Genomic DNA, 14,679 nt, shown 5'->3' with positions numbered 1-14,679 from the left:
CACCACCAACAACCACCCCCCAAAAAAGAAAATTACTGTGAGACAGGATTTTGCTAAGTTGCTAGGTTGAACTTGAACTTGCTATCCTCTTGCCTTAGTCTCCTGAGTTTTGGGGATTGTAAGTGTGCACCACCACACCCTGCTGGGATAACTTCTTAACGATAATTCCAAGGGAATCTTTTTTTTCTTTTCCACTCTTTGTCTTCCTGTTCTTCACTCATATCTTGTTTGTGTGACAAGTAGAATCAGTGGGGGACATGAAACAGATTTCTGCTATCTCGAATGGGACCACAGAGACACTTTCTTTGAAATTCTGTGGATCAGGTTTTTTTTTTTTTGTAATACTTAGTTGTATTACAGAATGCATTTCAATTCATCATACACAAATGGAGTGCAACATTTCAATTTTTTGGTTGTACACAGTGTAGAGACGCATCATTCGTGCAATCATACAGGTACCTAGGATAATGATGTCCATCTCATTCCATCATCTTTCCTACACCCCCAACCCTTCCCCACCCTCCCCTTTGCCCAATCCAAGTTCCTCCATTTTTCCCATAGCCCCCCACCATCAGCATCCACTAATCAGGGAAAAAATTTGGCCTTTGGTTTTTTGGGATTGGCTTACTTCACTTAGCATAATATTTTCTAACTCCATCCATTTACCTGAAAATGCCATAATTTTATTCTCTCTTAATGCTATAGTAATATTCCATTGTGTATATATACCACAGTTTCTTTATTCATTCATCTATTGAAGGGCTTCTAGATTGGTTCCACAGTTTAGCTGTTGTGAATTCAGCTACTGTAAACATTGATGTGGCTGTGTCACTATAGTATGCTAATTTTAAGTCCTTTGGGTATAGACTAAGGAGTGGGATAACTGAGTCAAATGGTGGTTCCATTCCAAGGAATCTCTATACTGTTTTCCAAGGTGGTTGCACCAATAGGCAGTCCCACCAGCAATGTATGAATGTACCTTTTTCCCCGCATCCTCACCAATGCTTATTGTTGCTTATATTCTTGATAGCTGTCATTCTAACTGGAGAGAGATGAAATCTTAGAGTAGTTTTGATTTACATTTCTCTAATTACTAACATTGTTGAATAGTTTTTTTCATATATTTGTTGATGGCATGTATATCTTCTGAGAAGTGTCTGTTCAGTTCCTTGGCCCATTTACTGATTGGATTGTTTGGGGGTTTTTTGGTGTTAAGTCATTTTGAGTTCTTTATGTATCCTGGAGATTAGTGCTTTGTCTGAGGTGCGTATGGTAAAAATTTGCTCCCATTCTGAAGGCTCTCTCTTCACCTCACTGATTGTTTCTTTTGCTGACAGGAAGCTTTTTTTAGTTTGAATCCATCCCATTTATTGATTTTTGATTTTATTTCTTGTGCTTTAGAAGTCTTGTTAAGGAAGTGGGTGTCTAATCTGACATGATGGAGATTGGGGCCTAATTTCTCTTCTATTAGGCACAGGGTCTCTGGTCTAATTCCTAGGTCCTTGATCCACTTGTTGAATTTTGTGCATAGTGAGAGATACAGGTTTAATTTCATTTTGCTGCATATGGATTTCCAGTTTTCCCAGCACCATTTGTTAAAGATGTACATTTTTGGTGCCTTTGTCTAGGATGAGATAACTGTAGTTTTGTGGGTTAGTCTCAGTGTCCTCTGTTCTGTACTATTACTGTATGTGTCTATTTTGGTGGCAATCCCATGCTATTCTTGTTACTATTGCTCTGTAGTATAGTTTAAGGGCTGGTATGGTGATGCCTCCTGCTTCACTCTTCTTGCTAAGGGTTGCTTTGGATATTCTGAGTCTCTTATTTTTCCAGATGAATTTCATGATTGCTTTTTCTGTTTTTATGGGGAATGTCATGAGGATTTTGATTGGAATTGCATTAGATCTGTATAGTGCTTTTGGTAGTATAGTCATTTTTACAATATTAATTCTGCCTGTCCAAGAACAAGGGAGATCTTTCCATCTTCTAAGGTCTTCTTTAATTTCTTTCTTTAGTGTTCTGTAGTTTTCATTGTAGAGGTCTTTCACCTCTTTTGTTGAGTTGATTCTCAAGTATTTTATTTTTCTTGAGGCTATTGTAAATGGGGTAGTTGTCCTAGTTTCTTTTTCAAAGATTTGTCACTGATGTACAGAAATGCCTTTGATTTGTGGGTGTTGAATTTTATATCTTGCTACTTTGCTGAATTCATTTATTAATTTTAGAAGTTTTCTGGTGGAATTTTTTTGATCCTCTAGGTATAGTATTGTGTCATTGGCAAATAGTGATAGTTTGAGTTCTTCCTTTCCTCTCTGTATCCCTTTAATTTCTTTGATCTAATTGCTCTGGGTAGAGTTTCAAGGACTATGTTGAATAGAAGTGGTGAAAGAGGGCATCCCTGTCTTGTTCCAGTTTTTAGAGGAAATACTTTTAATTTTTCTCCATTTAGAATGATGTTGGCCTAGGGCTTAGCATAGATAGCTTTTATGATGTTGAGATAGATATGTTCCTGTTATCCCTAGTTTTTCTAGTGTTTTGAACATGAAGGGGTGCTGTATTTTGTTTAATGCTTTTTCTGCATCTTTTGAGATGGTCATATGATTCTTATCTTTAAGTCTATTGATGTGATGAATTACATTTATTGATTTCCATATGTTGAACCAACCTTGCATCCTGGGATGAACCTCACTTGATCGTGGTGCACTATCTTTTTAATATGTTTTTGTATGTGATGGCCAGTATTCTATTGAGATATTTTGCGTCTTTGTTCGTTAGGGATATTGGTCTGAAGTTTTCTTTCCTTGATGTATCTTTGTTTTTGGAATCTGGGTGATATTAGCCTCATAGAATTAAGTTTGGAAGGGTTCCCTCCTTTTCTATTTCATGGAATAATTTTTTTATTTTTTTTGAGCCTAAGAATCAAGTTTATTTGGCTAACGCCTGGGGGGACCCTGAACCTAGAAGAAGGTGTTGGGCCTCTTGGTGGTGAAGCGTGGCTTGTGCTGGCGATGCAGGACCCGATGGGGCAGCGGGAACTTGATCTTGGAGTCGTGGAACTGCTTGACCGCCGGCCGCCGGCACTTGCTGGCCGCAATCTCCTCCACCTTCATGATCTGGATGGAGTGGGCCTGGGCACGGTGCCGGGCGCCCATGTCTCGGTAGCACTGGGTGACAGTGCCCGCGGTGGTCAGGTCGCGGTATTCTCGGTACATGTTGTGGGTGCCACTCCGGGAGTTGTAGCGCAGCCAGATACCAAAGTTCTTCACCTGCAGCGGGGACTTCTCAAACACTTGCCCACAGTAGACAATTTCCCCTGAAGACTTCTTCATCTTCTTTAGCTGAGATACAAAATACCAGAAGCAGGATCTGGCAACAACGTGATTGGGTGCAAAGATTCGCATTTGGTAGAGAGGTGGGGTGTGGCAATTAGGGGTGGGCAGGCAGCGGCCCACCACCTTGTATTCTCAAAGCGTGCCTGAGGCCTTCATAGTGCTCTCTCTGCGATCGCCGCCACCCGCAAAAGGAAATCATTTTTTGTTTGTTTGTTTTTGTGGTGCTGGGGATTGAACCCAGGGCCTTGTGCATGGGAGGTAAGCACTCTACCAATTGAGCTATATCCCCAGCCCCTCATGGAATAATTTGATGAGTATTGGTATTAATTCTTTTTTGTAGGTCCTATAGAATTCAGCTGAGAATCCATTTGGTCCTTGGCTTTTCTTGGTTTGTAGGCTTTTGATGGACTCTTTTATTTCCTTGCTTAAAATTGATCTGTTTAAATTGTGTACGTCCTCCTGATTCAGTTTGGGTAGATCATATGTTTCTACAAAGTTGGTGTCATCGAAATTTTCTGTTTTATTTGAATATAAATTTTCAAGATAATTTCTAATTATCTCCTGTATTTCAATAGTGTCTGTCATAATGTTTCCTTTTTCATCATGAATTTTAGTAATTTGAGTTTTTTCTCTCCTTCTCTTTATTAGCATGGCTAAGGGTTTATCGATTTTACTTATTTTTTCAAAGAACCAACTTTTCGTTTTGTCAATTTTTGAATTGTTTCTTTTGTTTCAGTTTCATTGATTTCAGCTCTGATTTTAATTATTTCCTGTCTTCTGCTTTTGGTGTTGATTTGGTCTTCTTTTTCTAGGGCTTTGAGATATGTTAGGTTGTTGAGAGCCACAGCCGAAGGGGCCCCAGCAAACTTCCAGCTGCCGGCTGATGATTGGCTCACAGCGGCCCCAGCAACATCTAGCTGATTGGCTCCTCTGCGGTGATGCTCATTGGGCTGTTTCCCTGCCCTTTCAGACCACGGAGCTGCTCATTGGGGGACTTTTTTGGCTCCGCCCACGTGACCCAGCCAATCGGCCTCAAGAGCAGGAGGATTGTGGGAGGTGGAGAGAAGCTTGTGTGGGAGAGAGAGGCTTGTGGAAAGCCGGTGGTGGCAGTTGAGGCTCTGAGGGTTTTTCCTGAGAGGCTGTTTTGTTTGGCGTGTGTGGTTCTAAAAATAAAGTTAGTTTCTTTTGACAAGTGGCTCCTGATTGTGCCCAGCCAGACTGCGGCATTTGGTGTCTTCTGCTTTTGGTGTTGATTTGGTCTTCTTTTTCTAGGGCTTTGAGATATGTTAGGTCATTTATTGACTTTTTATCCTTTTAATGAATGAACTGCATGGAATGAACTTTCCTCTTATTCCTGCCTTCATGGTGTCCCAGAGATTTTGATATGTTGTGTCAGTGTTCTCATTCATTTCTAAGAATTTTTATTATCTCCTCCCTGATGTCTTCTGCTATCCATTGCTCATTCAATATCATGTTATTTAGTCTCCAAGTGTTGCAGTAGCTTCTATTTTTTATTTTATCATAGATTTCTAGTTTCATTCCATTATGATCTGATAGAATACAAGGTAGTACCTCTCTCTCTCTCTCTTTTTTTTTTTATTTGCTGAGTTGCTTTGTGGCATAATATATGGTCTATTTTAGAGAAAGATCCATGTGCTGCTGAGAAGAAGGTGTATTAACTCATTTTGGTTGAAATATTCTATATATGTCTGTTAAGTCTAAATCATTGATTGTATTATTCAGCTCTATAGTTTAGCTTTTTGTTTGGAAGATCTATCCAGTGGTGAGAGAAGTGTATTAAAGTCACTTATTATATTATCATATTGTGATCTGTTTGACTCTTGAACTTGAGAAGAGTTTGTTTGATGAACATAGATGCTCCATAGTTTGGGGCCTAGATATTTATGATTGTTATGTCTTGTTGATGTATGGTTCCCTTAAGCAGTATGAAATGTCCTTCTTTATCTCTTCTGACTAACTTCGGCTTGAAGTCCACTTTATGTGATATTTGGGTGGAAACCCCTGCTTGTTTCCGAAGACCATGTGAGTGGTATGATTTTTTTCCATATTTTTTTCAGTATGTGGATGTCTTTTCCTATGAGATGAGTTTCTTGAAAGCAGCATATTGTTGATTTTTTTAATCCAGTCTGCCAGTCTGAGTCTTTTAATTGATGAATTTAGGTCATTAACATTCAGAGTTATTATTGAGACATGGTTTCTATTCCTGGTCATTTTTGTTTATTTTTGGCTTTTAATTTGAGTTTGTTTCTTTGATTGGATTTTCCTTTAGTGTACTTCCTTCCTTTGCTGATTTTCATTGTTGTTTTTCATTTTCTCCTCATGGAATATTTTGCTGGGAATATTCTGTAGTGCAGTCTTTCTCGTTGTAAATTCTTTTTTCTATCATGGAAAGTTTTTATTTCATTATCATATCTGAAGCTTATTTTGTTGGGTATAAGACTCTTGGTCGGCATCCATTTTCTTTCAGAAATGGTATATGTTGTTCCAGGATCTCCTGGCTTTGATGGTCTGGTTTGAGAAATCTGTTGAGATCTAAACTGGTTCCCCCTACATGTAATCTGAAACTTTTCTCTTGCAACTTTAAAAATTCTATCCTTATTCTGTATGCTAGGCATTTTCATTATAATGTGCCTTGGTGAGGATCAGTTGTGATCTTATTTATTATCTATTTATTTATTGTGGTGCTGGGGATTGAACCCAGGGCCTCGTGCATGTGAGGCAAGCACTCTACCAACTGAGCTATATCCCCAGCCCATCTGTTGTGATTTTGTACATTTGATGTCCTGTAAGCCTCTTGTATTTGATTTTCCAATTCATTCTTCATGTGGGAAATTTTCTGATATTATTTAATTGAAGAGACTGTACAGCCCTTTGGTTTGTATCTCTCTGCCTTCCTCTATCCCAATAAATCTTAGATTTGGTCTTTTCATATTGTCCAATAATTCTTGGAGGTTCTGTTCATGGTTTCTCACCACCTAAGCTGTGTGGTCACCTTTATTTTCAAGTTATATATTTTGTCTTCTTTACCTGAGGTTCTATCTTCCAAGTGATTTTAGTCTGTTGTTGATGCTTTCTATTGAATTTTTTATTTGGTTTATTGGTTCCTTCATTTCAAGGATTTCTGTTTTGTTTTTTTTTTTAAGAATCTCTCTCTCTTTCTCTTTTGTCTTGTGGTGCTGGGATTGAACCCAGGACCTTGTGCATGTGAGGCAAGCACTGTACCATCTGAGCTATGTCCCCAGCCCCTCTAGCTCTTTTCTTTTTTTAATACCTATTTTTTAGTTATAGATGGACGCAATATCTTTATTTTACATTTACGTGGTGCTGAGGATGGAACCCGGTGCCTCACGCACACTAGGCAAGCACTCTACCATGAGCCCCAGTCCCCACCCCTCTCTTTTACTCCTCTCCTGTCTCTGTGTTGGGGTGGCCAACTGCTGCCTGTATTTGCTCTCTTGATTCATTCTTTCCTTTGCAGACGATTTTAATTATCTACATTCTGAACTCCTCTGACATTTCATCTGCTGTGCGGTCAATGGAATCTGTTAGTGCATTAGCTGGTGTGTTTCCGGCACTTTCTTCCCTTGTTTCTTCATACTGTCCGGGTGTCTTCCTCTCCAGCAGTGTGGATTTGAGGTATTACTGTTCCTACCTTGTAATCTTGTAGTGTCCCTGCAGGTCACCCACACCTTGCCTGCAGGGACCTGGGCAATGGCATTGTAGGTCCTGGCTCTTGTCGGGGAAGGCCACCCCACATTCACTGGTAGATGGGGGTGCAGAGCCCGTGGTACGTGCACAGTCACTTTGCCCCTACCTCGCGGCGGTCTCTGCTTCTCCCTGGATGAGGTGTTATTTCAGAACTGGCCTTCTGTGAGTGGCCACAGTCACCAGCCTGTTTCTGGTAGCGGTGTGGTGTTGGCTGCAGGGCAGCCCTCAGGGAGGACTGTGGACAGCCGCCTGCTCAGTTACACAGAAGCTCCCTGCCCGTGGTCTTCCATGAGGGCCGGAGCATGTTTGTTTCCCCACCAGTTGCATTTAGTACTTTGGGATTGACTTCAGCAGTTTACCCTTCAGAATGTTGTCTGGAGCAGTGAAGGAATGGATGGCTTCCTAACTTGGCAGCCTTTAGGGGCATCGCTATGTGTAACGAGTTCTGGAAACCCATTCTTTAATTACTTCACACATTGGAATTACTTTGAGAATAATGCGGTGTGGTGATCCAGACATCCCTCCTTCTCAGAAGGACCCATTTTGTGCGTCAGTCTTCTGTGTTCTATTCGTGACACATTCTCTGTTGGAGAATCATCCGTTTTCCAGTGGTGGATGGTGCCCTCTGGTCACTGGAGATGGAGTTTTCTGTGTGCAGGTTTCAAGTTTCACGTTCAGCTATCTAGTCCACAGGAGACTGTTGTTCAGCTGGGTCTGTTGTTATGGTGGGAGATGTACTTTGCTCCTTTGCCCGCTTTCTGAGCAGTTCTGGTCCAGCCTGAAATGTGAGAGTAAACACTGCTGGGTCACCCAGCTCTAGATGGCAGTTCAGGCTGAACAGGAACACCCGGGAGTCCGCTCTTGGCAGCCTGCAGGCAGATGCTGTCTAGCTCACGGACTCTCTTAGGAGGATGCGTGTTAAAGTCAGGTTTCACAGTGTGTACTTCTGCTGGCTGGCTGTGTAGTCTACGAGATGCCGTCTACCATTAGAAACAGCTCCCTGCATAGAGAAAGGTCCAGAACAAAGCCACACGCTTGTTTATTACCATGTGGTTCATTTTTAAAATCCCTTTGTGTTATTGAACTGTGGACACCCTGGCGTAGACTAAATTCAGAGGAAGAAATGTAACCGGACGTGACAGGCTAGGGATGCAGAGCTCTTAATGAGTGTGGGGGAGGCCTTGGGTCAGGCACTGGACATGCCACCATTTGTGGTTTCTTATGAGTCCCCCTCGAGATGGCACTGCTGTGTTTTATGTTACGAGTGGCAGCATCGGAGATTTTTTTCAGAGATTAGAAATGTGATGTCATCTTATTTGTGCCTTGTATTTTATGAATATTTTGCAGGTTCCAAAATGATCTATTTTCCCTAAAATTACATAGCATGTTGGTTTTTTCTCTCTCTCTCTTTTTTTTTTTTTTTTTTTGTGTGTGTGGTGCTAGGGATTGAACCCAGGGCCTTGTGCATGCAAGGCAAGCACTCTACCAACTGAGCTGTATCCCCAGCCCAAGCATGTTCTCTTAATATTCATCTTAACTGCTGGGCACAGTGGTGCACGCCTGTAATCTAGCACATGGGAGGCTGAGGCAGAAGTATCATAGGTTGGAGACTGGCCTCAGCAATTTAGCAAGGCCCTAGGCAACTTAGTGAGATCCTATCTCAAAATAAAAAATAAAAAGGACTGTGATATAGCTCAGTGATAACATGCCCTGGGTTCAGTTGCCAATACCCCCCCACACACCCACACACACAGGAAATATTCCTGTTAACCGTTCTATTAAACTGTTTGAAAGTTCTTAATAGTTGACAATAAGCATTCTGGGTGGGGCACTAAGGACTTTAACACTGACCTACATCCGTAGTCCTTTTTAAAAATTTTTTTGAGAAAGGGTCTCACTGAGTTGCTGAAGGTCTCGCTAAGTCGAGAGACTGGCCTTGAACTGGAAATCTCCTGCCTCAGCCTTGCGCATTGCTGGGCTTCAGATGTATGCCACTGTGCCTGGTGATAGTAGGTGTTTATTATAGCACTTAATTTGCAATAAAAAAAACTGATAGAATTCAACACAAAGTCCAGGATAAAGTTTTATTCTAGGTATCAGTTTTATTCTTGATATCAAGAATGCTGTCCACATTTGAATGTGAAGTTTCAGATATTAAAAACAAATCTAATGTCTCTGAGTCCCAATGGGAGGAACCTAGTCAGTTTCTTTTGGCAGTTGGAATGGAGAAACTTGGAACCTATGGGTGGTCAGGGTGTGGGTCAGGTGGAGGAGAGAAAGCCAGGTGCAAGTGAGAGGGAAAGTGCTAATGGCAGGAGGAAGCAGAGCAGGGCAGCGGCTCCTTGGACCCTGCTCCTTCCTCAGTGCCTGGCTTCAGGTGCAATTCCTGTCTGAAACCTGAACACGTTCCCTTTTGTGCCGAAGCTACCTTAGTGGGTAGTTACTTGTAACCACTTGGCAACTTACTTGATTGAAAGAAAAACAAGAAAGTGAGGTCTTGAAAGTAACTAGAAAGTCTGACACTCTACCTGAGTGTCATACTGAGACTGGGTGGCAGGTGGCAATGTCCATCCCATGTGTGGTGCTGCTGTAGTCCTGCGGCTGCATGCCAGGTAGGTGGCTCACACCTGCCGTCTCACTGCTCCTTGCGCTCCTGGAGGAGACAGTGATCCTAGCCCTGGTGATGAAGATACTCGCGGTGTGGCCCTGAGGCTCGTGGCTGAGCTGAAGTCAGGGTTCTCGAGGATGTCGGCCGAGTCATGCTTGTACCTAGAAGATGCTTTTCCTTCACAGTCTGTCCTTGTTGGCAAGTTTTATGATGCCAGCTGACCTAAGCGTCCAGGGCTCTTGGAGGCTGCCCACAGCTGGGGTCCCAAAATGGTCAGCAGCTTTGTGGCCCCTATGTGGACAGTCCCCCTGACTGCAGCTTGCTGTGTTGTTCTGCTTTGTCTTCCCACCACAGGAACGTGGATCTGAGAGAATATTTGTCTGAAGAGGTCCAGGCAGTGCACAAGAACACCACCTACGACCTCATCGCCAACATTGTGCACGACGGCAAGCCCTCTGAGGGCTCCTACCGCATCCATGTGCTGCACCATGTGAGTGGCCAGCGCCTCCTGCAGGAATGGCGTGCCCCTTAGGCACGGCCTGCCCTTGGGACGGCATTGAGCATCAGTCGGTGGTTTAGGGCGGTGGGCACGCTGGGGAGCTTTTTAGAACCCTGAAGCCTGGGCTCACCCAGGTCCACCAGGTGGGGGCCAGTGGTGCTGCTGGAGGTCCCACAGTGCACTGGATGCCCTGCCACAGAGACTGTGGTCTAGAATGTCCCGCCAAGGTTCAGAGACTCTAGCTCCTGGAGGTGGAGAGAGGCATGGTGGTGTAGGTCTCTGGAGGTTCTGGTGAGCAGCCAGGGTTGAGACCCTGTCCCCACCAGAGCCCCAACTGGCAGAGTGGGTTCTCAGTCCAGGCGTTGGCATCCCTGAGTGCAGTGGGACTGCAGAGGCTCAGCCTCCTCAGCCCACGGAGCTAGAACCTGCACTTAACAGACCTGATCTTTAGGAATTCAAACTTCAAGAAGCACTGGTTTAGAGACTTTTTTTAAGCTCATGAGTTTGTGAATTTGTCTCAAACTGAAAAAAGAAAACATGAACTGAAATATATTTGGTATCAGATTTTTAGCATAAATTGTTCTAATCCGATTAGCCTCTTGGAATGTGGGTTTAATAATCACTATGTGTGTTTATCAGTGCTATTCTGAGTGCTAGGACGCATACCCAGTGCTTCCTGTATGTCTCATTTCTGTCCTTACACACAAACCCAAGGCAGATGTAGTCTCTCCTCTACAGATAAATCGAGGCTCAGCATTGAGTAATTGTCTGAAGTCAGCAGAGCTGGGATTTGGTCTTTGGCCTCAGAGCACAGGCCATGGCCAGGAGCCCGGGGCTGGCTTGCTTGCTGTCCTCTGTCTGCACTCTTGGAGTATCCAGGAGGTCTGCCGTGTCTGTTCTGTCGTGCTGCTCTCAGACATTGTGAAGGTGCAGCAGGAGGGCTGCTGCAGGAGCTGCCTGGCTTTGGAGCACAGGGAAGCCTGTAGTGAGGTAGTCTCACTGGCATTGCTGGAGCTGCAGGCCAGCGTGGCAAACAGTGACCCCCAGAAACACTTCCCTTGACCTTCTTTGCTGCTCTTCCTGGGGGAGGTTCTCCTCCTAGCCAACTCTGGCCCCTCCTGCCTGAGTGTGTCTGCTCTGTCATCCACACAGGAGGAGACAGCAAGGGTGAGCATGAGAGGCAGCCTCTTCCTGCTCTTGGCATCTGTCCAATTTCTTCTTAGGAGGTGGGCAGGGGTGTGTGAGCCTCTGCTGCAGGAGTCGAGATGGCTGAGTCCTGCCCTCCTCCCTTTGCCTCTGTGGCAGGGTCTCATGGCTCTGGGGTATGGTCCCTTCCTTCTGCACTGACCCAAACTTTCTGCCGTCTGCAGGGCACTGGCAAGTGGTACGAACTGCAGGACCTGCAGGTGACGGACATCCTGCCCCAGATGATCACACTGTCAGAGGCCTACATTCAGGTGGGTGTGGGCAGGGTGGAAGTGGACTGAGAGGGAGCCCCAGGAGGTTCTGAGAGAGGCTCAGCTGATTACCTGGTGCAGAAGGTCAGTCAGGTTTTCAGAAGAGAAGAGTAGGGGAGTGTGAGAATCTGTGAGTGAGCAAACCGGGTTGCGTTTGTGGCCAGGTCCCTGAGCTCTGCCCAGGGCCCCGGCACAGCCAGTCAGCACTGTGCTTTGTCCATCTCTGTTTTGGAGTGCTGACTGTGTTATTTTGACTGCTCCAGTGGAGTGAGTGCCTGCGGGGCGGGGTCTTCCTTTGTAACTACTCTAGTTAGAAGATAACAGAGGGAAGACTGAGATGTGAAAAGCCGTGCCTTTGTAGAAGAGAAGGAGTGAGTGTCCGAGAGGTGACTGTCTCCTCTGTGGCTTCCTCCTGGGTTGAGACTTGGCCACGCCTCTTTTGGGCTGTGGGGTCTTTTGGAGCCTGGGATCGCTCCTAGGGTCTTGGCATTTGAGTCATGCTCTACACCTGAGCTGCACTCCCAGCCCCTGTGGGTCCTTTTTTAGAAAGGAGCTTTGAATGGAAGGTAAGAAGAGGAGAGGCTGGGTGGGGTGGGGGAATAGGGACTGAAGGAATGTCCTGGCCGGTGATGGTGGCCGACGCGTGGTTGGGTGCCAATTGCCCACTGCGGATGGAGAAATGTCCTCTTTCCTGACAGATATGGAAGAGGCGGGATGCCGGGGAGACCAACCAACAGGGGGCGTGAGGCGGGCCAGCTTCCCCCTGAGGACAGCCCAGTGAACAGGACCGAAGTGGAGCCGAGCAGAGGCAGGCTGCAGGTGCCGTGGGTCCTGGCTACACCACACGTTGAGGGGCCCTCCACCAGTCCTGTAGAAAGCGCTCCTCCCTCCTTCCTGCCGTCCTCTCAGCTGCAGCAGGCTGAGTGCTTTGCAGGTGGCTGTCCTTTCTCTTTAGCAGCTGGTGCACTGAAGGGTGGATGTTTCCTCGTAGACGAGCCTCAGGGTTGTGGGAGTCATATCATGAAGCCAGTCACGCCTTCTCCTCCAGGGAGGTAGTTCTCTGTGGTTCCCTTAGGTCCTATGGGTTTTTGGATGGATTAAATTCTCTGTTTTTAAGCCAGCCTTCTGTCCTATGTGCGTCACCCGCTGCTGGCGGAGGGAGGCTGACTTGCCTCCTTTCCCGTCTTCACTAACTGCCTGTGCTGCGGCCTGTCATCTGGCGGACACCCTCCTGTCTCCTCCTGCCCACTCGAAGGTGGTGTCACCTGGGATGCGTTTTTCTCTAAGTCTGGAAGTGACAAGTTGTTACTGTGCTGGACTTGAGGCTGGGTGGGAGGTCCAGACTGCAGCTCAGCCCTCCGAGGGAGTTCTCAGAAAGCCTCGGCCAGGCCAGCGCAGCGCCCAGAGCAGGACTGCCAGTCGGGAGCTCAGGCAGACATGGCCTTGCAGGTGGGCCTGGCGGCTGGACCTGGGTGCTGCTGTAGGTCCACGGGAGCAGGGAGCCTTGTACACAGCGGTGGGCAGCCAGCCGCTCCCGCGGAGCCACAAGCACGCTTGCTGTGCCCGGCACTGTCCTCCTTCCCCTACCTCGCTGGCAGCCTTGGGAATCCTGTTGAGGCTCATATCTTCCACTGTTAGAAGCGGGGATCCCTTAGGACCCCCCTAGGCCTTCTCCTCATCGTTTACTTTCTGGGCCATTTCAACTCTGCCTGTGGCCTCGCTTGTCATGTTAAAAGCATGATTCATGAACAAACCTTACCCAGAGCTTCTCTAAGGTTTGTTATGTTTTGTTTTAGGAAAAACGTTGTCAGACTGGTCTCAGACTCAATCCTCCTGCCTCAGCCTCCCTAGTGGCTGGGATTACAAGAGGGCACCACCACACCTGGCTAAATTCTTATCTTTAGAGCCAGCTGACTACTTGATACAGTTTGGGGTGTGTTAAAATCAACTCACACTGAACATTTTCAAAACTGAGCTTGTGTGGTTTTCTCTCAAACAGCCCCTTTCCAGTGTGTCCTGGGTGAAAGATCCCACCACTCCTCGTTACGTCAGCTGGAGATGGCCCAGGAGTCACCCTGGACAGCCCTCCTGCCCCTCGTCTGCTGTTGCTGTGTCCTGGCAGTTTCACCTGTCATCTTCTGCCACCCTGTGGGTAGCAGGGGCTTTGTGTAGGTCCAGCTGGGCTGGGCCCAGTCAGGCGAGTGGAGCCACAGCACAGTCTGGTCAAGGAGGGTTTCATTCCAATGATTCATAACGGTAGCAGGTGGGAGTGACCAGGGTTTGCCTAGTGGGAAGAGCCGCAGACATGGGAGGAGCCGCTGTCTCTAGTTTGAGAGCGCCTGTGGCCTTGCTGAGAATTGGGGCCAAGTGTGGTTCCAAACACGTGTAGAACATGTGCACCTCAGAATACTAAAATTCTGCTTTGTAGCACTTGGGGAAAGCCATTCGCAGTGGTGTCCCTCCAAGGCACCCTAACAGGACTGTCCCGGGAGGGGAGGGTCAGGTGGGGCCACTATGCCCCTCAGCAGCTGTGGAGGGAGAATCTACTAGCACCACCGGAGTCTGCCCTTCCCGTGGATCTGCAAAGCCCTGTTCTGACGAAGCCTGTATGTCAGCTCTCCAAGGAAAACCTAAAGGGCTCTTTTCACAGCAGAGGCCCAGAGAGCCATTTGGAAGTGAGGGGTGGTGAGTTGCTGACTGGCAGGTCTTCGCTGGACAGCTCAGCTTCCATATGCGCTCGCACTCCTGCTTGTAACTGAGTTCTTGCACAACAAAGGTGGAGGTTCTGCATTTCTGCATAACACATCTGCCCTTCTCGTGAGCAAACAGTCTTCACCTGTACCCAAAATGAGACGCAGTCCTGGGGGGGGTGTCACTGTCGTTACTCCCACATCCAGTCACCATCATACTGTATCCTGTTATCTGAAGATGAGGTTATAAAGTTAACTTCCAACAACTTGTAGCTACATAAAGATGGGAAAACGGTCACAAACGGTCAACAAGTGGATCATCGTGTGTGTATAACATGTAAGTGGACAGTAAACACAAAGCCAGGCA

The 14,679-nt window shown here is 46.1% G+C and overlaps 1 protein-coding gene, 1 non-coding gene and 1 pseudogene across 3 annotated transcripts in view; 1 reads left to right on the top strand and 2 right to left on the bottom strand.

The window, feature by feature from the left end:
• Usp39 (ubiquitin specific peptidase 39) overlaps window positions 1-12,738 on the top strand; it is a 35,471-nt gene extending 22,733 nt beyond the window's left edge. For both annotated transcript variants that reach the window (XM_027948846.2, XM_027948845.3), the window contains 3 exons: window positions 10,021-10,156; window positions 11,536-11,622; window positions 12,321-12,738. In XM_027948846.2, the coding sequence (XP_027804647.1) occupies window positions 10,021-10,156; window positions 11,536-11,622; window positions 12,321-12,368 (271 nt within the window). In that variant the 3' untranslated portion in view covers window positions 12,369-12,738. The remainder of the gene's footprint in view (window positions 1-10,020; window positions 10,157-11,535; window positions 11,623-12,320) is intronic.
• LOC114103226 (large ribosomal subunit protein eL20 pseudogene) lies at window positions 2,890-3,485 on the bottom strand (annotated as a pseudogene).
• On the bottom strand, window positions 6,027-6,100 carry Trnav-cac (transfer RNA valine (anticodon CAC)). The gene has a single exon. It is a non-coding gene; the product is annotated as a tRNA-Val (tRNA).
• Window positions 12,739-14,679: the final 1,941 nt, after the last annotated feature.

This window comes from Marmota flaviventris, chromosome 14 (assembly GCF_047511675.1).
Source record: "Marmota flaviventris isolate mMarFla1 chromosome 14, mMarFla1.hap1, whole genome shotgun sequence".
NCBI classification, from domain to species: Eukaryota; Metazoa; Chordata; class Mammalia; order Rodentia; family Sciuridae; genus Marmota; species Marmota flaviventris.
The sequence above is the reverse complement of the archived record's forward strand: the minus strand, read 5'-3'. Positions and strand labels throughout refer to the sequence as shown.